The sequence below is a fragment of the Salvelinus alpinus genome, chromosome 11 (genome assembly GCF_045679555.1).
Source record: "Salvelinus alpinus chromosome 11, SLU_Salpinus.1, whole genome shotgun sequence".
NCBI classification, from domain to species: domain Eukaryota; kingdom Metazoa; phylum Chordata; class Actinopteri; order Salmoniformes; family Salmonidae; genus Salvelinus; species Salvelinus alpinus.
Window position 1 is genome coordinate 44,740,246 of NC_092096.1, and position 22,142 is coordinate 44,762,387.

The 22,142-nt window shown below is 45.4% G+C and overlaps 1 protein-coding gene across 2 annotated transcripts in view; it reads left to right on the forward strand.

Moving 5' to 3' along the window:
* Positions 1–13,702, forward strand: part of LOC139534240 (adhesion G protein-coupled receptor A3-like) — a 64,796-nt gene extending 51,094 nt beyond the window's left edge. For both annotated transcript variants that reach the window (XM_071333198.1, XM_071333199.1), the window contains 14 exons: positions 66–226; positions 1,875–2,088; positions 2,558–2,722; positions 4,378–4,579; positions 4,814–4,963; positions 6,560–6,721; positions 6,856–7,059; positions 7,517–7,718; positions 8,430–8,638; positions 9,039–9,163; positions 9,533–9,656; positions 10,349–10,494; positions 10,855–10,950; positions 11,852–13,702. In XM_071333198.1, the coding sequence (XP_071189299.1) occupies positions 66–226; positions 1,875–2,088; positions 2,558–2,722; positions 4,378–4,579; positions 4,814–4,963; positions 6,560–6,721; positions 6,856–7,059; positions 7,517–7,718; positions 8,430–8,638; positions 9,039–9,163; positions 9,533–9,656; positions 10,349–10,494; positions 10,855–10,950; positions 11,852–13,340 (3,649 nt within the window). In that variant the 3' untranslated portion in view covers positions 13,341–13,702. The remainder of the gene's footprint in view (positions 1–65; positions 227–1,874; positions 2,089–2,557; positions 2,723–4,377; positions 4,580–4,813; positions 4,964–6,559; positions 6,722–6,855; positions 7,060–7,516; positions 7,719–8,429; positions 8,639–9,038; positions 9,164–9,532; positions 9,657–10,348; positions 10,495–10,854; positions 10,951–11,851) is intronic.
* Positions 13,703–22,142: the final 8,440 nt, after the last annotated feature.

Here is a 22,142-nt window from a genome sequence, read left to right on the forward strand (position 1 = left end):
GGACTGGAAATGAAGCTGAAAGTAATGCTCCTTTTTTAACTCTGTCTGTCCCCACGTTACCTCAGGGAGTTCCAGACGTCGTACCTGCTGTGCGACTGCAACCTGCTGTGGCTGCTGCACTGGATCAAAGACAACAACGTGGGGGTGAAGGACACCAGCTGCTCCTACCCCCGCTCCCTGCAGGGCCAGCTCATCACCTCCACCAAGCCTGAGCTGTTCACCTGTGGTAAGGGCATACACACACACACACACCTGGTCCTACAACTACTCATCACCTTAAAGCCCTTAAGCTCCACGTACATACAAAGTTTCGTGAGAACACACACCTGTTACCCCCTACACTTTACATCACCTTGTTCAAACCAGAGCTCCTAGTAAGAGACTACCTTTTGATGTGTACACACACATCTTCAAACTCTAGCACAGTCACGCACAACCACGCCCACACATCTGATCTCCTCACTTCGACCTCACATGAACACACTTTTACATGCCGTCAGTCGTTAGCACGCTGTCGTCCAAGACAGATACACAGAATAGATGGACGTACAACCTCTAGCATTTGGCTCTGCACTCTATTTTGAGTTCAGAATCACCTTTATTCGCCAAGTAGCTACCTTTACACATGCTCAGAGTTGTACTTGGTGATATATGCTGCTAGTGATCGACTACATTTAGAGACAGAATACAGACAACGGAGTTTACATACATTATATACAACTAGGTAGAGTGAGTATAGAGCTATAAGATATTTTTCTATTTTTTATTAACCTTTATTTAACTAGGCAAGATCAAATTCTTATTTACAATGACGGCCTACCAATTGTGCTGGGACTCCCCATCACGGCCGGATGTGATGCAGCCTGGTACTGCAGTGACGCCTCTTGCACTGAGATGCAGTGTCTTAGACCACTGTGCCACTCGGGAGAATGAACAGTGTATATACAAATGTACAGTTGATATACAGTGGATGTACAGTGTATATCAAAATGCAGAGAGAGGAACAGAGAACAAATGCCGTATAGTGCAGTTATTTTATGTTCAGTTCAGAGATGGCTTGATACTGTGTGCAGCATAGAGGGCATAGTCCTTTAGTTGCTGGTGTTTTTGGGAATGGGAGTTGTCCAATGGCACAGGCGATAAGGGAAGGGCCAGCAGTACGGAGCATTGCAGTGTTTTGTTTGTGCTTGCCCTGTCTTATCAGTTTGGCACTCTTCACTGCACGGGTTAGGAAATACGTGGCACGGCTTTCACAAGTGGAGACACATGACCGAGTGACAAATAGGTACCAACGTTTGACTATTGAAGAGATCCCCTTTTTATTTTTATTTTTTTATTTCACATTTATTTAACCAGGGAGGCCAGTTGAGAACACGTTCTCATTTACAACTGCGACCTGGCCAAGATTATAAAGCAAAGCAGTGCGACAAAAACAACAACACAGAGTTACACATGGGATAAACAAACGTACAGTCAATAACACAATAGAAAAAGTATATGTACAGTGTGTGCAAATGTAATAAGATTAGGGAGGTAAGGCAATAAATAATTACAATTTAACATTAACACCGGAGTGATAGATGTGCAGAGGATGTGCAAGTAGAGATACTGGGGTGCAAAAGAGCAAAAAACAAAAAACAACATGGGGATGAGGTAGTTGGGTGTGCTATTTACAGATGGGCTTCACTTCGCCCCTGGCTTCACACCTGGCTTCACCCCTGAGGAGAATAATTAAGTTGTGAACAAATAACTTGAATTAACCCAATCCTACCCAGACATGCAGTCTAGAGAGAGAGAGACACACTCACACACACATTGAAAAAGGTCTTGACAAATACACTAAAATGTAACCCCCATACTCCCCTACCCCCCAGATGCACCCCTGGAACTGCCTTCCTTCCAGCTGACTCCGTCCCAGCATCAAGTCGTGTTCCAGGGCGACAGCCTGCCCTTCCAGTGCCAGGCCTCGTTCGTGGCGGAGGACATGCAGGTGCTGTGGTACCAGGACGGCCGCATGGTGGAGCCCAATGCAGCACAGGGCATCTTCATCGAGAAGAGCATGGTACAGAACTGCTCCCTCATCGCCAGGTAAGGGGGACGGTACTGGTGGGCGGGTGGGTGGATAGATAGAAGACAGTGGTAATGAGAACGGCACCCTTAGATGAGTATAGTGGTTCGTCCCAAGGTTTCTTCCTCCCAAGGTTTCTTCCTCCAGGGAGTTTTTCCTCACCACTGCTGCTGCTTGGAGGTTAAGGCAAGGTAACTGTCAAGCACTTGATGACAAATGTTATTGTAAAAAGGGCTATGTAAATAGGATTTGATTGATTGTTTCCACAAAGCACAAGTGACCTAACCCTCTTTAAATCAGCTAAGCAGTAGGCCGCAAGAGACAGCTGGGGTATCACTTTTGGACTGGAAATGAAAATGGCAGATTGTGCTTTTAAACATCTGATGCAAATGGTGCCTCTCGGCATTCATGGTTAAAAACGGTCTACTCTCTCTCTCCGTCTTTGGCAGTAATATTTGATTTACTTGTTCCCCTCTGTTCTTTACTCAGTGCGTTGACCATCTCCAACATCCAGCCCGCTTCAACGGGGAACTGGGAGTGTCGTGTGAGGACCAGCCGAGGGAACACCACCCGTACCGTCAAGATTGTGGTCCTGGAGAGCTCCGTAAAGGAATGCCCACCCGACAGAGTGTCCAACAACAAGGGAGACTTCAGGTGAGGGGATGCTACTTTAACTGTCACATGTTACGCTGGACTCGCTTATTATTTGTCGGTAATCTGCCTGTGAAATGTTTCTGCTAAATGTTTGTAGTTGTATTAATCTATTTTACGAATCTAATATATTTATCTATTGCATTAATATATATCTATTGTCTTATTTAATCAGGTACTTGTTTCATTTTAATGGGCTTGTTGAGGTAAACAAGTACCAGACAGTTATTTTTGGAACAAACTCAGCTCTGTGGCACCACCTAGTGGCTGAATATTAGACTTGTTGTTAGTTGCAAAATCTGGGTCGTATTCATTAGGCACCAACCTTACTAACCTGAACTTCCAATAGTTTAGTTTGTCCACTGTTTTGGTATGTTTTGCCACGGTGTGCACTAATGAATACGAACCAGTTGAGTGACTGTCAAAAGCATTTCATCCATTGAGTGAATTAGTAGTACTGGGAAGGAACTAAAGCTCTCTACAGTTTTCAATGATGATGTTGAGCTCAGTAAACCGCTGTTGCGGATAAGTAATCACATGTTCCTGGAACACATCATGTGAATCATGCCACCACATTGTGGCAAACCCACCCTTTTAAGACGTCACTCACTGTCACTCTGTTTCTCTCTCTCTTTCTATCTATATACTGTGTCTCTCTGTCCCTCTCTTTCTATCTATATACTGTGTCTCTCTGTCCCTCTCTTTCTATCTATATACTGTGTCTCTCTCTGTCCCTCTCTTTCTATCTATATACTGTGTCTCTCTCTGTCCCTCTCTTTCTATCTATATACTGTGTCTCTCTGTCCCTCTCTTTCTATCTATATACTGTGTCTCTCTGTCCCTCTCTTTCTATCTATATACTATCTCTCTCTGTCCCTCTCTTTCTATCTATATACTGTGTCTCTCTCTGTCCCTCTCTTTCTATCTATATACTGTGTCTCTCTGTCCCTCTCTTTCTATCTATATACTATCTCTCTCTGTCCCTCTCTTTCTATCTATATACTGTGTCTCTCTCTGTCCCTCTCTTTCTATCTATATACTGTGTCTCTCTGTCCCTCTCTTTCTATCTATATACTATCTCTCTCTGTCCCTCTCTTTCTATCTATATACTGTGTCTCTCTGTCCCTCTCTTTCTATCTATATACTATCTCTCTCTGTCCCTCTCTTTCTATCTATATACTGTGTCTCTCTCTTTCTATCTATATACTGTGTCTCTCTCTGTCCCTCTCTTTCTATCTATATACTGTGTCTCTCTCTGTCCCTCTCGTTCTCTCGTTCTATCTATATACTGTGTCTCTCTCTGTCCCTCTTTCTATCTATATACTGTGTCTCTCTCTGTCCCTCTCTTTCTATCTATATACTGTGTCTCTCTCTGTCCCTCTCTTTCTATCTATATACTGTGTCTCTCTCTGTCCCTCTCTTTCTATCTATATACTGTGTCTCTCTCTCTCTCTCTCTCTGTCCCTCTCTTTCTATCTATATACTGTGTCTCTCTCTGTCCCTCTCTTTCTATCTATATACTATGTCTCTCTCTGTTCCTCTCTTTCTATCTATATACTGTGTCTCTCTCTCTCTCTGTCCCTCTCTTTCTATCTATTGTATTATTCGCTCCCCTCTCTTTCTCTTTTTTTTCTCTCTCGATCCCCCCCACCTCTCAGATGGCCTCGTACCCTAGCAAGCATCACAGCCTACCTGCCCTGCAACAAGCTGGCGTCGGGCACGGGAATCTACTCTGGCTCGGTGGGTGAGGAGCGGCTTGCGTGGCGGCGTTGTGACCGTGGGGGCCTGTGGGCCGAGGACAACTACTTCCGCTGCCAGTACCAGAAAGACGTGACTCGCTTCCTCTACATCATCAACCAGGTGACCATGACACTCTGTCTGACCATGTTTGATTTGCTCTCTTTGTTTGTCTTTTCTTTCTTCAACTTATTGTATATCTCCCGCCTAGTCTTCCCTCTTGATTTGTTATTTTTCTCTTTCTTTCTTTTGCCGGCGTTGTCATTCTTTTTGTCTTCCTACACTCAAGTGTTGTTTTTTGAAGCGTTCACCCTTGTGTACAGTCCTTCTAAACCTCTCCGTCTCTCTGTGTTCCAGATGCCTCTGAACATGACCAACGCGGTGATCACGGCCCGCCAGCTGCTCGTCTACACATTCGAGGCCGCCAACTTCTCAGACAAGATGGACGTCATCTTCGTGGCCGAGATGATCGAGAAGTTTGGCAAGTTTGCCGAGAAATACAAGGAGGTGAGTCCCGCTTCAGTCTCCCAGTCCCACCTTGTACCTCCTTTATGGATGAATAAGATATATATATAAAGAAGCAGACACACACACACACACACACACACACACACACACACACACACACACACACACACACACACACACACACACACACACACACACACACACACACACACACACACACACACACACTCGGAGAGGACAGTAACATGCACGGCCTCAGGCATAAGTGTAATGAGAGGAAATGGGGTCAGACCCAAAATAAATGTTATAAGTAGAGCTAGGTAATAGTATTTTTTAAGTGTGTGTTTACTGTGTGTGCAAGTGAGAGAGGTGCGAACACGCCACGCAGTGTATGCATCTCCAGCTTACTGCTGATACTTGGGCCCTTTATTCCGCTCCTCATAGTTGATACAGAGCAACCCTGTCCTGTTTAAATCCGCAGAGGAATCAGAATGAAAGCGAATAAGCTAGGATCTGGAAAAAGGTATTTTTCCTGTCGAGCTGTGGGGGATTACAAAGCAAGGCCGGGTCAGGTTTCTCTGTCTGTTGGGTTTCACACCTGGCAGTTTGCGCTCATTGGGGAAGGCTTTGAATGTCGCACCTGGGCTGCGTTTCAAGCTCGTAAAAGACACACCATCGTCCACTTACCCTCGCCTTAAGCTCTTGGGGGAATCCCCGCAGCCTTTGTCGTCAGTCCAAATGATTCGCCAAGCAAGGGAAGTTTGCAACGTAAGCCCCTCAGCCCTCATTTTTAATGGAGTTTACGAGTGTACAATTAAATGTTGACTTTGGGGCCTAAAACGCGCCATAATTCAATGTGCGATGATTGTACATCCGCTAAGAAAAGTATCGCCAAAACTTAAAACGTCAATATGGAGATGTCAACATACAAGTGTAAGTAAAAACAAATCTAAATAAGTTAGAAATTGTGCTACTAATGCACAAACACATCTCATAAAAGTAATGATGTTTTTGTTTGGTTAGCTTTTAGAAATTGTAGGAGTAAAACATTTTCCTTCTTCAGAAGTAGCTAGGCAGGCTAACGTTGGTTAGGTAATTAATTTGCTAGCTATCATACAGTAGGCGTATATTAATAATGATATAGTTAATATAAGTAGACATGCAATCATAATTGACTGTAGCGCATATAAAGCACCCACAAGCTACCGGTGACTGGAAACACAATCATTGCGGGATGAACGAGTGACGAATTTCCGGGCAAGGGCGGTCCATTTAAAAAACATTCCGCCCTGCAAGTGTTTACTCGTCAGACGTCATGACACGTCATCGGAAGTGTCCACTTAATTTGAGGGCTGAGGGGATAGGGTGTGTCTTTTAAGTGTTTGGAACGCAGCCCTGGTCTAGTGCCCTGTGCCCTCCGTCAGCGCCGAATTCAGCTTTTTCCAGGGCGATGAAAATAAAGACTACATTGAGTGTTGGATAAAAAAACAAAGCACTCTATTGTTTCGATTGATAAGGCCTGTGTATGCGTGTGCCTCTGCCTGGCCCTGTGTGTATTTGCAGGTAACTGTGTGAAGGTCTGTGGTTTCTTTGTGTGTGTGTGTGTGTGTGTTAACCCTGTTCTATCTGTCTCAGTTGGGGGATGTGATGGTGGACATCTCCAGTAATCTGATGCACGCTGATGAGAGGGTGCTGCGGCTGGCTCAGCGCGAGGCCAGGGCCTGCTCCCGCATCGTGGAGTGTCTCCAGAGGATCTCTGTACACCAGCTAGCCAGCGGAACCCAGGCCTACTCCACCGTAAGATCGCGCCAGATCATGAGATCCCATTACCAAATCCTAAATGGCATCGGGGTGTAAATGCATTGTCGTTGGGAGATGGCGTTTTGTATGTGTGTTTATACTTTTCTCTTATTCCTACCGTTTGTTCCCAGAATTCCCATAACATCGCCCTGGAGGCCCACGCCATCAAGGCGAGCAGCTTCAATGGCATGACCTGCACACTGTTCCAGAAGCTGATGCCTGAACGCATCGCTCTCCGAGACCTGGGCCCACGCATCGACCTGGACGGCAACCCTGACCGCCAGCTCAGCTTCAAGTGTAACGTCACCAGCACGCTGTCCAGCCTCTCTCTTAAGGTCAGTACCCAGGAATGACCGTAAGAGACGCAATCAATCCAATGTGTAGGAAAAAATACTTTTTACAATCAGCACTTGTCAGAAAGTGCTTATAAAGTAGCCTGGACTGCAAAGAGCAAGCAGCAGCAGTCATCGAAACAGGTCCCCTTAGCCTTAACAATATATAGACTGAAAATGATGCATCATTCATTTAAGATATCGCCATCATTGCCCCTTGAAATGTTTTATCAAAATGAGGTGTGTTGTCTTGAGGTTCACCCCATAGCATAAACCTAAGAACAGCTTACCATATAACCATGTCTTTTCTAAGTAAATGCCAATTAAACAATGAACTGTAGACTAAAACGTTAACCAGAATCCCACATTATGCTGTACACTCAATCATACTTTTTTTTATCTCTACGGGACTAAATAAAGGATAAATTAAATAATAAATCCTCTCTTTTTCTCTCCCTAGAACACCATAGTGGAGGCGTCCCTGCAGCTCCCCCCATCTCTGTTCTCTCAGTACCTGGGCCAGGCTGACGACAACGTCTACAAGCTTCACCTGCTGGCCTTCCGCAACGGCAAGCTCTTCCCCTCCACGGGCAACTCCACCCTGCTGGCTGACGGGGGGAAGAGGAGGAACGTGGCCACCCCCGTTCTCCTGGCCAAGATTGGTGAGTCCGACATGGACCCCACTGTACCACTAAAGTATTAGATGGTGATTTTGTTCAAAATATTGTTGTGACTTATTTTAAGAGTGAATTTTGTGGTTTGGGCGAAGACTTTTGATTTCGGGATCCATCTGTAATACTAGGCAAGTCAGTTAAGAACTAATTCTTATTTACCATGACGGCCTTGGAACAGTGGGTTAACTGCCTTGTTCAGGGGCAGAACGAAAATATTTTTGACCTTGTCAGCTCAGGGATTTGATCTAGCACCCTTTTGTCTTACATTGGATTTTAGAAAAGGTAGTTAAAAAAAGGACCAATAAATAAAAGCACCAGGATATGTTTTGAAGACTAACACGCCCTCTCTCTCTCTCTCTCTCTCTCTCTCTCTCTCTCTCTCTCTCTCTCTCTCTCTCTCTCTCTCTCTCTCTCTCTCTCTCTCTCTCTCTCTCTCTCTCTCTCTCTCTCTCTCTCTCTCTCTCTCTCTCTCTCTCTCTCTCTCTCTCTCTCTCTCTCTCTCTCTCTCTCTCTCTCTCTCTCTCTCTCTCTCTCTCTCTCTCTCTCTCTCTCTCTCTCTCTCTCTCTCTCTCTCTCTCTCTCTCTCTCTCTCTCTCTCTCTCTCTCTCTCTCTCTCTCTCTCTCTCTCTCTCTCTCTCTCTCTCTCTCTCTCTCTCTCTCTCTCTCTCTCTCTCTCTGCCTCTGCCTCTGATTGGTCAGAGGGTTTCCAGCTGCGTGGACTGCGTGTCCCGGTAAACGCCACGCTGCGGAGGTTTGCCCGTGGCTCGGACGCCGTGCCCGCCTGCTGGAACTTCAGCCTGCTGGGCGGGCAGGGTGGCTGGCAGAGCGAGGGCTGCCGTGTCCTGCGGCACCATGACAACTTTACCACGCTCTCCTGTGACTCGCTCAGCAACTACGCCGTGCTCATGGTGGGTGGCCAGGGGTTTAATGGCCTTTTAAACTCAATGAACAAATGTGACTCCGGGAGACAGCATAAGGCTGTTTCCAACATTAGGGCTGTTTTCCTCAGTAAATGCAATACGCTTCTTCTTTTGTTTTCTTGCCATGATGCTTCTGAGTATTTAGGATACTGATATCGTGACAACCTTTACTTCCTTTTGAGACATTAGCCTTTTCAAGACGAGCTCAACATCTCTTTTCGGTTCACACGTTCTATAAACACGACCTGTTTAGTTTTGGCCCAAGCACGTGACAATCTCCTGAGTTGACGAAATTGGCTCATACCTTTTCTTCATGGTTTATTTGTTATTGTATGACACATTGTCTAAAGTGATGACGTTCTAACATTTTGATGTGTGTATCCCACAGGATCTTACTGGGGTGGAGTATTTCTCTCCCAGCATTGAGCCTCTCCACCCAGTCCTCTACGCCACAGCTATCGTCCTCCTGCTCTGTCTGCTGGCCATCATCATCAGCTACATCTACCACCACAGGTAACAGCTCTACCTGCTACTAGAATCTAATACAGTGTATACCTAGTGCATAAGATACCAAGTACACATCTCACTAGTAGTACGGTATCTAATATTACCAAATGATGGACTGTGACTCGCTTTCGGGTCGCAGCACAAGATTCGAGGCCAGACTGTTTCCTATTGGGTGGGTGACAATGCAAGGAAGTTTGGGGACCAATACTGTCCAGTCTCCACTAATATGTTCACCACTCCACGAGCACATCTCCACCACTCCAAACTCATAACAGATTTTGAATGAATCAAACATACGAATAGACGTGATATTTTATTCCCTGATATTATTTTGCTGAATCTCACCGTGTCAATTCTGTGTGGTTGCGTGTCCAGGTCTGTCCGGATCAGCCGTAAGTTCTGGCACATGCTGGTCAACCTCTGCCTCCACATCTTCCTCACCTGCGGCGTCTTCGTGGGTGGCATCAACCAGACGCGTTACGCCAGCGTGTGCCAAGCTGTGAGTATTCCTCCCTACCCCCCACCATAACCCACTGGTGAGCCAGCCTATCTGCCTACCAACCTGCCAGCCAGACTGCCAACCTGCCTTCCCTTGCCAAAAGCATCTCACAATTATATGGGGATGTCAAGATGTTGTGGAGGAGGCAAAATTGCTTTTGGCGACATAGTGTGATTCCTGAGTGTACACTTGCTGTTTCCACCATTAAATCCATGAGAAGGGTGGAGAAACGGGACCACATCACTTGAAGGCAGTGTAGCACCCCCTGCTCATTTGCGCTGGGTTCTTTCATTCATTCATTGTCCTTAACACAAAGAGCCCAGCTGGTAGAGAACATCTTGGAAAATAACGGTTTGCCACCTAGAATAAAGGATATCCTACAGCTGGGCTCTACTTTGTCAAGGAACTTTACAAACTGACAATTAGTACAATAACATTTTATGAAGTGAGTTTTCAGAATGCGTAGTATTTTGCTCATAAATTATTAGTGAAGCATCTATGTAGTGCTTATGTAGAATTTGTTAATGCTTTATATAGTCCAGGCAATATGTGAACAAATCTTGAACTTTTTCATAAAATCATGATACTTGGTACACTCATACAGTTTGGCGCATTGAACATTTTCATAATGAAGTTGTTTGTTTAAAGTGGAATCTTGATCGTGACTGAGCTCGGAGGTGATTTTTTTTCAGGTGGGCATAGTTCTGCACTACTCGACCCTGGCCACAGCTCTGTGGGTGGGCGTGACTGCACGCAACATCTACAAGCAAGTTACCCGCAAGGCCAAGCACTACGAAGAGCTGGACGAGCCCCCGCCCCCTCCACGACCCATGCTGAGGTAAAATACTACAGTTCCCACAATGCACAGTTATGAAAAGGTTTGGTCATAATAGCGAGTCAGACTAACTGTTTAAGTGTGTGGACGAGGATCAGTTGAAATGCTGTACAATCACATTTAGCGTTTCTCTCCCTTTACAAGGAGCTGCAAATACTATTATGTGTAGATTATGTATCTTCTAGAAATATAGCTGTGACTTGTGGAGGGAGAGGGTTTGGTTTGTGTCGTTGGTTTAACACCCACCACATGGTGTCAGTACGGAGGCCTGAAGCACACATGCCACCCCTGCAACCAACTCACCACCAATTTGATCCCAAGCAGGTCCTACTCCGTTCTTTTTCCGCTACCTTTTCCTACCAGGTTCTACCTAATAGGCGGAGGGATACCGATCATCGTCTGTGGCATAACCGCAGCCGCCAACATCAAGAACTACGGTAGCCAGACCAACGCACCATAGTAAGTAGTGCCAGTTTACTGTCACATTGTATGGACACCAATTAGTTAATCTACTATAGTGTGTGTTTATGGAAATTGTTATGTTTTATATCGACAGAAGGCTTTGTGTATATATAAAACTAGACCCAAGAGAAATCGCTTTTTGTTTTCGACTGGCCAGAATGCGTGTGTGCGTAGCTTTATGTAAATAAGAAATATTTTGTGGGGGTAGGAAAAGTTCTGAGTCCCTGTGAAGTTCCGAGAGCCCGATTGGGGAGCGCTATTTATAGTGTGTGTCTCGGCACCTCACGTCTGCTGCCATTTTCCAAGTCTGTCGGTCTCTCTTTCTTCTCATTCTTCCTCTCTCTCTGTTTGTGTTCTCGCTTCTCTCTTTCTGTCTCTCTCTCTCGCTCTTTCTTTCCCTCTCCATTTCTCCCCCTCTTTCATTCTCTCACTTTATGGTGGCAGCTGTTTGGGTTGTAATTTGGAAATCTGGACCTGTATCTGTCTGAAGTCTTTGGAGTTTAATTAATTTGCAGCTACTGAGACGAATGGAACCCGCCCCGTGGAATATTCCAGAACAGATACTCTATTCCCGCTTTTCCCATTTTCAAAGAGACTCAATGCGTGCATGTGTGTTTTTTTAACTTGATTTAATGAGCTACGGGTTGAAGTTGTTATAATTTAAAAAACGTTTGTGGACCACTTGAATGGGTGACACTTGACTCATCTGGCAAAGATTTGTCATGTCATACTTGTCTTATGGCTTCATTGCCAACATATGTTTTTACTGAATGCAGCTGATATATCGACACATCTGCACAATACATTTGTCTGTATGATATTGTGCGTGTGTACCACATTTACATAAATATTTACTGTATGTTTGTACTGATGCCTTCCCCTTCTGTCTACTCCTCAGTTGCTGGATGGCGTGGGAGCCCAGCCTGGGGGCCTTCTACGGCCCCGTCGGCTTCATCGTCTTCGTGGACTGCATGTACTTCCTTAGCATCCTCCTCCAGCTGCGCCGCCACCCCGAGCGCCGCTACGAACTCAAGGAACCCGCCGAGGAGCAACAGCGGCTGGCGGTAGCGGGCAGCGATGCCGGAGACATACCGGCCACACTCCTCCACCTCCAGTCCCACGACGCCTCGTCCTCTACGGTGTCGGCTCCCCATGCCGTGTCCCTGTCAGCGCTGGAGAACGAGCATACGTTCGCACTGCAGCTCCTTGGCGCGGCGGTTGCTCTGGGGCTCTACGCGTCGCTGTGGGTGTTTGGCGCCATGGCCGTGTCCCAGGAGAGGCCGGCCGACCTGGTGTTCTCCTGCCTGTTTGGCGTTGCGGCGCTGGCTCTGGGTGGCTTTTTGATGGCACACCACTGCGTCAACCGCCAGGACATGAGGCGCCACTGGGCCCAGGCCTGTTGCCCCGAGAGACGGGCCTACTCGGCGCAGGAAGACGCCCTGCTGCCACTGCCGGGGGCATCCACGGCGTCCGCGGCTGGGTCGGTTGGTAGGGGCAACGATGATGCGGCCAAGTGTGCCCATAGCAGCGCAGAGTCATCCTGCACCAATAAGAGTGGCCCCAGTGTGCGAAACTCCACCCAGGGAAGTAAACTGACCAATCTGCATGCAGAGGCAGCGCTGAACAAATCCTTGCCCCTACTAGCCCTGCCCGCCAATGGGGCAGCCATGCTGGACAACAGCCTGACGGAGCACTCGGTGGACAATGAGATCAAAATGCACGTGGCGCCTGTGGAGGTGCAGTTCCGGCCCAACAACAACAATCCTGCCACCAACGGACCCACGAGCCGGCATCACAAGAACAGGGCGCGGGCCCACCGGGCCAGCCGACTCACTGTGCTGCGCGAGTACGCCTATGACGTGCCCACCAGCGTGGACGGCAGCGTGCAGAGCGGCCCCCACAGGCGGCATCGCCACGAACACCACGACAGTCAGCAGGCGCGGTGCAGCCGACGGGCAGCCTACATGGCCTACAGGGAGCGCCACCAGAGCCAGACGCAACAGGACAGCAGCGACGCCAGCACGTCCCTGCCCCGACGCTCGCGCTACACCGACAAGGGAGGGGGCAGCACTAGCGCCCTAGGCAACGGGGCTATCGGAGTAGTGGGAAGTGGGAGTGTAGGATCAACAGTAGGAACAGGTGGAGAAGGAGGAGAAGGTGAGGGGGCTGGGACTTCTGCGTCCGTTACGAGTAAAGACAGTAGTAGCATAAAGCAGCCCAATAACACAGAGCTGGTGGACGGCCAGCCCAAGTCGTACGGGCTCAACCTGGCTACACAAAACGGCACGCTCAAAAACAATGGGCAGATCATGCCTATAATCAACACAGAGAGCTCGTGCTCAGCCAACATAAAAACTGGACTATGGAAACACGAAACTACTGTGTAGTGTGTTTTCTGCACCAAAGGCTGCATGTCACGTGCGCTCTCCCTTCAACTGTGAAATTTTTGTTTCTATCTTTGTTTTTTATGGTACAATGTTTCAAAAAAATTGTCATTGAAAAAAATATATCTTCAAAATAGTCAACACTATTTTGAGTTTGTGAACGTGTGCGTTTTGGATGCCACTGGTCTGTCTCTGTAGTAGACATTTTGTAAATGTTTTATTTTTATATCATTTAATCCTAATTAAATGAGTTTTGGACGTGAAACTGCATGTTCTGTGCCGTTGCCTAGTGTGTATCCACTGAGCTGGTTCTTTTTTATTTTCTAGTTTGTTTCAGTCTAATAAACCAAACGTTTCTAATTCCAGTCACGTAATTGAAAGTTTCTTATTCCCTTTTTCTCGGCCAACCTGTACTCCGACAAATTTCGAGAGGCGTACAAAGGTGAGTCCAAGCATCTTGGTTTTCAAAAGATCTCTCGCTCTCGGGAGCTACCTTGACAAGCTTGTAATTGGGGATTTGGTGAACTGTGTCCTCTTCTTTTTACACTCACCTGGAGAGTCAATTCTTTAATTGTGTTTGAGGTCTTAGTCTGGATCTAATTAATATATTTTTTTCAGCCCCGGAAGGTTCCAGGGGTCCACTGGTAACGCCTGAGGTAATTGACAGCTGATTCTCAGGGCGGAGTCCGTGTCACTGTCGGCAATGAGAGGAAGGGATCATTAATGCAGTTCATCTTCACCTTCACACCTTTCCTCTCCTCTCTAGCAGACCATCAGCGCTATTCACAGCTGTAAATCCCTGTTAGGAAAGAGTCAGCAGGGACAGGAGCATGATTCGACAACTGAGCAGTACCTTTGCAACGCAACGTGTTGGAGAGAGACGGATTGCCATCCTTTAGTCTGTTAGGTGAATCCTATTGTCATCAATTGATATCAGCGACGGTCCGAACCCATTGGTTAGTAATTCCCCTGAGGGCCTAAGGGCAATCCATTCAGGAGGATCTGCCTTAAATGTTGACATTTGTTTGACATACTGCGGCCGTTACTTATCAACCTGTCCGTTTCTGAGCTGTTGTGTGAAGGTCATGTAATGTTGAAAGTGATTCATTAAAAAAATATTGACGAACTGTAACTGTCCCAGTCACAAAGGACACAGCAAAGAAAGTAAAGCCATCACTCTGCTTTTCTGCTAATGATGTATTATAAAGCATATTTCAGGCAGGCAGCGATATATTACCCAGCCATCTTGGAAATGACAAACCGTAATAAGACCTTTTGAATAATGTATTGAGCAATTATGTCTTGATTAGTGTTGGCTTCAGTGATTCCCTCCAGTCAGGAGAGTGAACCTCAAATAATGACAGAGGTTTCAAGGAGTCGATCCCATCTGTTAGAAAGTTCACTTGAGGTTGACACTTCTGTTTACTCTCTGGATCAAGTCAACCATCAGGCTGATTCAGTCTGCCTTGAAATCATGCGGACACCTCCTTGGGCAGAAAATGGACGAATTAAAGATCATGTATTAAGTCGGGTGCTTTCCCAAATGTGTGTTTGGAACTCAAAGGGTATCCATTTCTTCCAGGACTCGACAGTTAAAAAGAAAAAGAAAAAAGTAGTTGAGAAACTTCAAATGTTGACTGCCATATTGAGATGTATAAAATTATATTAATTTTTTTCTCCCATTGAGTATCCTAAGAGCGTTACCAGACGTTGTGATGCGTCTCTTACATTTTTTACGATTGTTTGCCTACAGTGCCTGGAAGAAGCATCTGGCTTTGTTGTGGAAACTTGCCAGGGGAATAAAAATGGATACCTAATATGAAGTCAGGCCATCTGTGCTCGTCGCAATTAGCTGTCTCGAACTGTTTAGAGGAGCATTAATATATTACCTGGAACGTCCTAATTATCTACAACTTCAGAGGCTTGAAATATAGATTCAAGTATGAATCAGCAACCAGCGTTTCTAATGATTATGCCAGTGTCAAGCCATTGTTTATAAGGTCAAATATGAATCATACATTCTAAATCTGGTACTTTCTATTGGATGTACAGTACATACGGTGTATTCAGAAAGTATTCAGACCCCTTTACTTTTTCCACATTTGTTACATTACAGCCTTATTCTAAAATGGATGAAATGGTTTTTTTCCTCATCAATCTACACACCCCATAATGACAAAGCAAAAACATGTTTTTAGAAATGTTTGAAAATGTATACAATAAAAAAAAAACGGAAATATAATGTTTACATAAATATTCAGACCTTTTACTCAGTACTTTGTTGAAGCACCTTTGGCAGTGATTACAGCCTCAAGTCTTCTTGGGTATGGCCCTACAAGCTTGGCACACCTATATTTGGGGATCTTCTCCCATTCTTCTCTGCAGATCCTCTCAAGCTCTGTCAGGCTAGAAGGGGAGCGTTGCTGCAAAGCTATTTGCAGGTCTCTCCAGAGATGTTCAAGTCTGGGCTCTGGCTCGGCCACTCCAGGACATTTAGAGACTTGTTCCAGAGCAACTTCTGGAGCAGGTTTTCATCAAGGATCTCTCTCTACTTTGCTCCGTTTATCTTTCCTGACTAGTCTCCCAGTCCCTGCTGCTGAAAAACATCCCCACAGCATGATTCTGCCACCACCGTGTTTCACAGTAGGGATGGTGCCAGGTTTCCTCCAGACGTAACTCTTGGCATTCAGGCCAAAGAGTTCAATCTTGGTTTCATCAGACCAGAGAATCTTGTTTCTCATGGTCTGAGAGTCCTTTAGGTGCATTTTGGTGAACTGCAAGCGGGCTGTCATGTGCCTTTTACTGAGGGGTGGCTTCCGTCTGGCCACTCTTCCATAAAGGCCTGATTGGTAGAGTGCTGCAGAGACGGTTGTCCTTCTGGAAGGTTCTCCCATCTCTACAAAGGAACTTGGGCGCTCTATCAGAGTGACCATCGGGTTCTTGGTCACCTCCCTGACCAAGGGCCTTCTCCCCTGATTGCTCAGTTTGGCAGGGAGGCCAGCTCTAGGAAGAGTCTTGGTGATTCCATACTTCTTCCATTTAAGAATGATTGAGGCCACTGTTCTTGGGGACCTTCAATGCTGCAGACATTTTTTAGTACACTTCCCCAGATTCCTTTGAAATCATGGCTTGTTTTATTTCTATCAAATGTGGGACCTTACATAGACAGGTGTGTGCCTTTCCAAATCATGTCGAATCAATTGAATTTAAAGTTTTAAAAAACAGTAACGCAATAAAATAACAAGGAGGCTATGTACAGTGGTTACCGGTACTGAGTCAATGTGCAAAGGTACGGGTTAGTCGAGGTAATTGAAGTCATATGTACATTAGGCGACTCCCGTACAGACGGGAGAGGCGAAGGCCGAGAGCCATGCGTCCTCCAAAACGCATCCCAACCACACTGCTTCCTGACACAATGCCCACTTAAGCCGGAAGCCAGCTGCACCAATGTATCGGAGGAAACACTGCACCTGGAAACCGTGTCAGCGTGCACTGCGCCCGGCCCACCACAGGAGTCGCTAGTGCGCGATGGGACAAGGACATCCCTGCCAGCCAAACCCTCCCTTAACCCGGATGGCGTTGGACCAATTGTGCGCCGCCCTGCTGGTCTCCCGGGCACGGCTGGCTGCGACAGAGCCTGGACTCAAACCCAGAATCTCTAGTGGCACAGCTAGCACTGCGATGCAGTGCCTTAGACCACTACGCCACTCGGGAAGCCCACGACTAGGCATAGATAATAAACCGCGAGTAGCAGCAGTGTAAAAAAGGGGGTCAAATAGTCTGGGTAGCCATTTTATTAAGCTATTCAGCAGTCTTATGGCTTGGGGATAGAAGCTGTTAAGGAGCCTTTTGGTCCTAGTCTTGGTGCTCCGTTACAGCTTACCGTGCGGTAGCAGAGAGAACTGTCTACGACTGGGTGGCTGGAGTCTTTGGCAGTTTTTAGGGCCTTCCTCTGACTCCGCCTGGTATAGAGGTCCTGGATGGTTGGAAGCTTGGCCCCAGTGATGTACTGGGCCATACGCACTACCCTCTGTAGCGCCCTGCGGCCAGATATTTTAGATGGTCAGAACATTTTTATTTTTAGATTGTCAGAACATTCCATTTTCAGAGAGAATAACACAGGCCTACAAATAGCAATATACCCAACTATCTCCATCGCTCAATGACCTCAAATGGCCACACAGTTAAACACAATTGTAGAGATTAGCTACTTGTCATTTGAAATGGTTACACTTTGGTTGCTGAATCCATTTTTGGACATAAATGTATTATATGTACTCATTGATACTTGAATATTATAACTTATACATGCCTCATGAGCATAGTTCAACTGTCATACCCCATCAGAACCCAACATACAGTATAAGATTGTTTTACTCCAATGTTTGTAAACAATGCAAATGTAAATAAACACTGTATAGCCTCAAATCATGGTTAAAACTATACAATTGATATCATGGATGGTCAGTCCCTGCATCCATAGCTCTGTCTATGAATTAGAGAGTGGTTACATTTCAACAGCCCCATCCTTTAGCTTTTAGATGATTTGCTTATCTATACTGTACAGTACTCCATGGCAGACCTATCCGTTAACTTTGACCTCAACTTTACAGATGATGGCCCCAGTGAATGGAGTCACTCCATTGTCAACTGGGTAGAATGTCACCTCTCTTGGTCCAGTAGGTGAAAAACAGTCTCTTTGGTTTCACTATAGTGGGTCTCTTCAATGGTCTCATTTTATGGTGTCTTTTATTACCAAGTGTATCCTCACTCATGTAGTAGTCAATAGTTTTCTCTCCACCCTCCACAAATATGGAGACAAATAGCTTTATTAAACGGTCATCTTTAATGTAAGGGCATTGAATTGTGATGACCTCAACTTTACAGATGATGGCCCCAGTGAATGGAGTCACTCCATTGTCAACTGGGTAGAATGTCACCTCTCTTGGTCCAGTAGGTAAAAAACAGTCTCTTTGGTTTCACTATAGTGGGTCTCTTCAATGGTCTCATTTTATGGTGTCTTTTATTACCAAGTGTATCCTCACTCATGTAGTACCCAATAGTTTTCTCTCCACCCTCCACAAATATGAAGACAAATAGCTTTATTAAACGGTCATCTTTAATGTAAGGGCATTGAATTGTGATGACCTGTGTGCTTCTCATGATTTGAATATTTCATTGATGCCTTTTTTGTGTTCATTTCTTTGCAAACTGTTAGGAAATGGCAACTTAGAGTCCGTTTACTTTAGACAGCACTACCACATAATCCCACTCCATACCGTCAGATAGCAGCAGCTGTGGTTGTAACTAGAGGGACTACTTTAGATACAGCTGCAACTTTTTTTGTAGCAGGTTAGGAGAACTTACGCAGCGGGTTAGGAGAATTAACCCAGGAGGTTAGGACAATTAGGTTAAGGTTAGGAAAAGGGGTTAAGGGGTTTCTCAAAAATTCTCTCCTTACCTGGTACGAAAAGCCACTCGTGTTGATGTGGTGTATTTTTAGAGAGTTCCGTTTTGATGTGCTTCTGTACATCCAGGTCATTTTGTGTGGGAGAGCATGCGGTCCCCTTGATGCAGCTTTTCTTTATTTTGTATTCTTGGTATCACCTCAACTAAATACAACTGAATGACCAAACAATAATGGAGACGGCCGGCCTAGAGGGCCAACGCTGCCAGGTCTGAGGTCAGATTCTGGAGAAGGTATAGTCACCAAGGATGTCTGTATCACAGGAGGTTGGTGGCACCATAATTGGGGAGAACATGCTCGTGGTAATAACTGGAGCGGAATCAGTGGAATTGTTTCCAGGTGTTTGATGCCAATCCATTTGCTCTTTTCCAGACATTATTATGAGCCGTTCTCTCCTCAGCAGCCTCCACTGATCCGTATAGACAGCGGGATCCCATTGTTTATTTCTTTTCAGGCTCATCTAAGGGATTCTTGACTATGAAGATTGCTAGGTGTGACGCCCATTATGCAATGGGCAGAGGTCCAGATTCAGCTAAGTGTCAGAGATGGGAGAAGAGGGAGAGATGGAGGGGGAGGGACAGAGGGAAGGTGAGATTGAGGGAGAAACTGCGGGACGGACAGAGTGAGGGTGAGACTGACAGAGAGGGGCAGGTAGAGACTGAAGGAGAGATAATAAGAGGGAGAGTGAAGGGAGAGGTTCATGGAGAGATGAGGTAAGATTGAGTTGGAGGGAAGGAGACGGGAGGTATTTATCCCCACAGGTTATCTTTAACAATAATTTTTTATTCCACTCCTGGAGGACTCCCAGTGTGCTCAATTTGTTGGTCAGTTGAAACATCTTGCAATATGTTACAGGTTTACAAGAGAGCCACGAAATTGCATTATTTTTTAAATAATAATTTTTGGAATAATAAAACATACAATCTACATGCAGTGAAGCCGCTCAACATTTACATTGTCATCTAACAGACTCCCATTCAGAGCGACCCACAGAAGCAACCAGGGTCAACGCCCTGCTCAAGGACACGTCGACAGGCCTCCCACCAAGTCAAAACGGGGACCCGAACCAGCGACCTGTCGGCCACCGGCCCAAGCTCCCAACCGCCAGGCCACCAACCCTCCAAGACCCCCCCCACAGTTTCCCCCGAGAGCTGCTCCTCAACCGACCGAGACCCCCCCCCACCTCTCCCTCAATTCCCCACCCCCAAAACCCCCCAAGCCATCGTCCCCCAATGCACCAACAACCAAGAAGAAGAGCAAAAGAGAAAAATAACAATGTAAAAACAAAATACGTCAAGGACAACAAAAAGCTAAACAGCAAGACCAACTGGATATGTTTCAGTGCATGCGTGTGTGCATGTGTGTATGCACATGTGTGTGCACATGCGTACAAGCACCTGCACGGCATCAACCTCAGGCAAACAGGCATTAGATGTAACAGCATTGCAATATTGCATTATTGATTCGTTCTAAGTAATCTGAAATCTTTTGACTCCTTTTAAATCTTCTATGTTAATTGGCACGTTCATGCGTATGGCATAAATTTCAATTGGAAAGCATGCATTTAAGGCTATGACTACCCAGGATGCCTCAGAGCATCTGATTTGTGTGTACTATATAGCCCACAAAAGAATACGACTTTAGACTGCAGTTACATAAGTGCAACATGACCAATATCCCACTGTATCTTCAATAGGGAATGAGTTGAAAAACGACCAACCTCAGATTTCCCACTTCCTGGTTGGATTTTTTCTCAGGTTTTTGCCTGACATATGAGTTCTGTTTTACTCACAGACATCATTCAAACAGTTTTAGAAACTTCAGAGTGTTTTCTATCCAAATATACTAATAATATGCATATATTAGCAACTGGGACTGAGTAGCAGGCAGTTTACTCTGGGCACCTCTGGGCACATTATTTATCCAAGCTACTCAATACTGCCCCCAGCCATAAGAAGTTAATAGCCTCAGCGTTAGTCTCATCACCCCTAAGCCACACTCACTTGTCACTTTTAGTTCAACAAGTCAACTGCAAAGTGGAGTGAGGAGCAGTGGTGAAAAAAAGTGCTCAATGTTCATGCTTAAATAAAAGTAAAGATACCTTAATAGAAAATGACTCAAGTAAAAGGGAAAGTCACCCGGTAAAATGCTACTTGAGTAAAAGTCTAAGTATTTGGTTTTAGATATACTTAAGTATCAGAAGTAAATGGAATTGGTAAAATGTACTTTAGTATCAAAAGTACAAGTATAAACCATTTCAAATTCCTTATATTAAGAAAACCAGACAGCACCATTATTTTTATTTTTTTTGATTGGCGGATGGCAAGGGGCACGCCCCAACACTCAGACATAATTTACAAATTGAGCATTTGTGTTTAGTGACTCTGCCAGATCAAAGGCAGTAGGGATGACCAGGGATGTTCTCTTGATAAGTGTGTGAATTGTACTTTTGGGTGTCAGGGAAAATGTATGGTGTAAAAAGTACATTTATTTTCTTTAGGAATGTAGTGAAGTAAAATATAAATAGTAAAGTACAGATACCCCCAAAAACATCTTAAGTAGTACTTTAAAGTATTTTTTTACTTAAGTACTGGTCAGGAGGTTACTACTTACTGTTAGAATCACTCAAAGTTGCATGTGAAGGGAAAGCTACTGTGACAGACTGAACCACTAGCTTTTGGGGTAAACTAGCTAGCTTATTTAATGTACTGCAATGTGACTCTAGAGCATTTGCACACATTCATAGGCTATTCATGTCAACAGAATTGAATGTGCTGGCAGTGGTATTTACAAGACATATCTACACTAAACAAAAATATAAATGCAACATACAACAATTTCAAAGATTTTATAGTTCATATAAGGTAATCAGTCAATTAAATAAATTAGGACCAAATCTATAGATTTTACATGACTGGGAATACAGATATGCATCTTTTGGTCACAGATATCTTAAAGAAAAAGGTAGGGGTGTAGATCAGAAAACCAGTCAGTATCTGGTGTGACCAGCATTTGCCTCATGCAGCGTGACATATCTCCTTCACATAGAGTTGATCAGGCTGTTGGTTGTGGCCTGTGGAATGTTGTCCCACTCCTAATCAGTGGCTGTGCGAAGTTGCTGGATATTGGAGCGAACTGGAACCATTGTCGTACACGTCGATCCAGAGCATCCCAAACAGCTCAATGGGTGACATGTCTGGTGAGTATGCAGGCCATTGAAGAACTGGGACATTTTCAGCTTCCAGGAATTGTGTACAGATCCTTGCGACATGGGGCCATGAATTATCATGCTGAAACATGAGGGGATGGCAGCAGACGAATGACATGACAATTTGCCT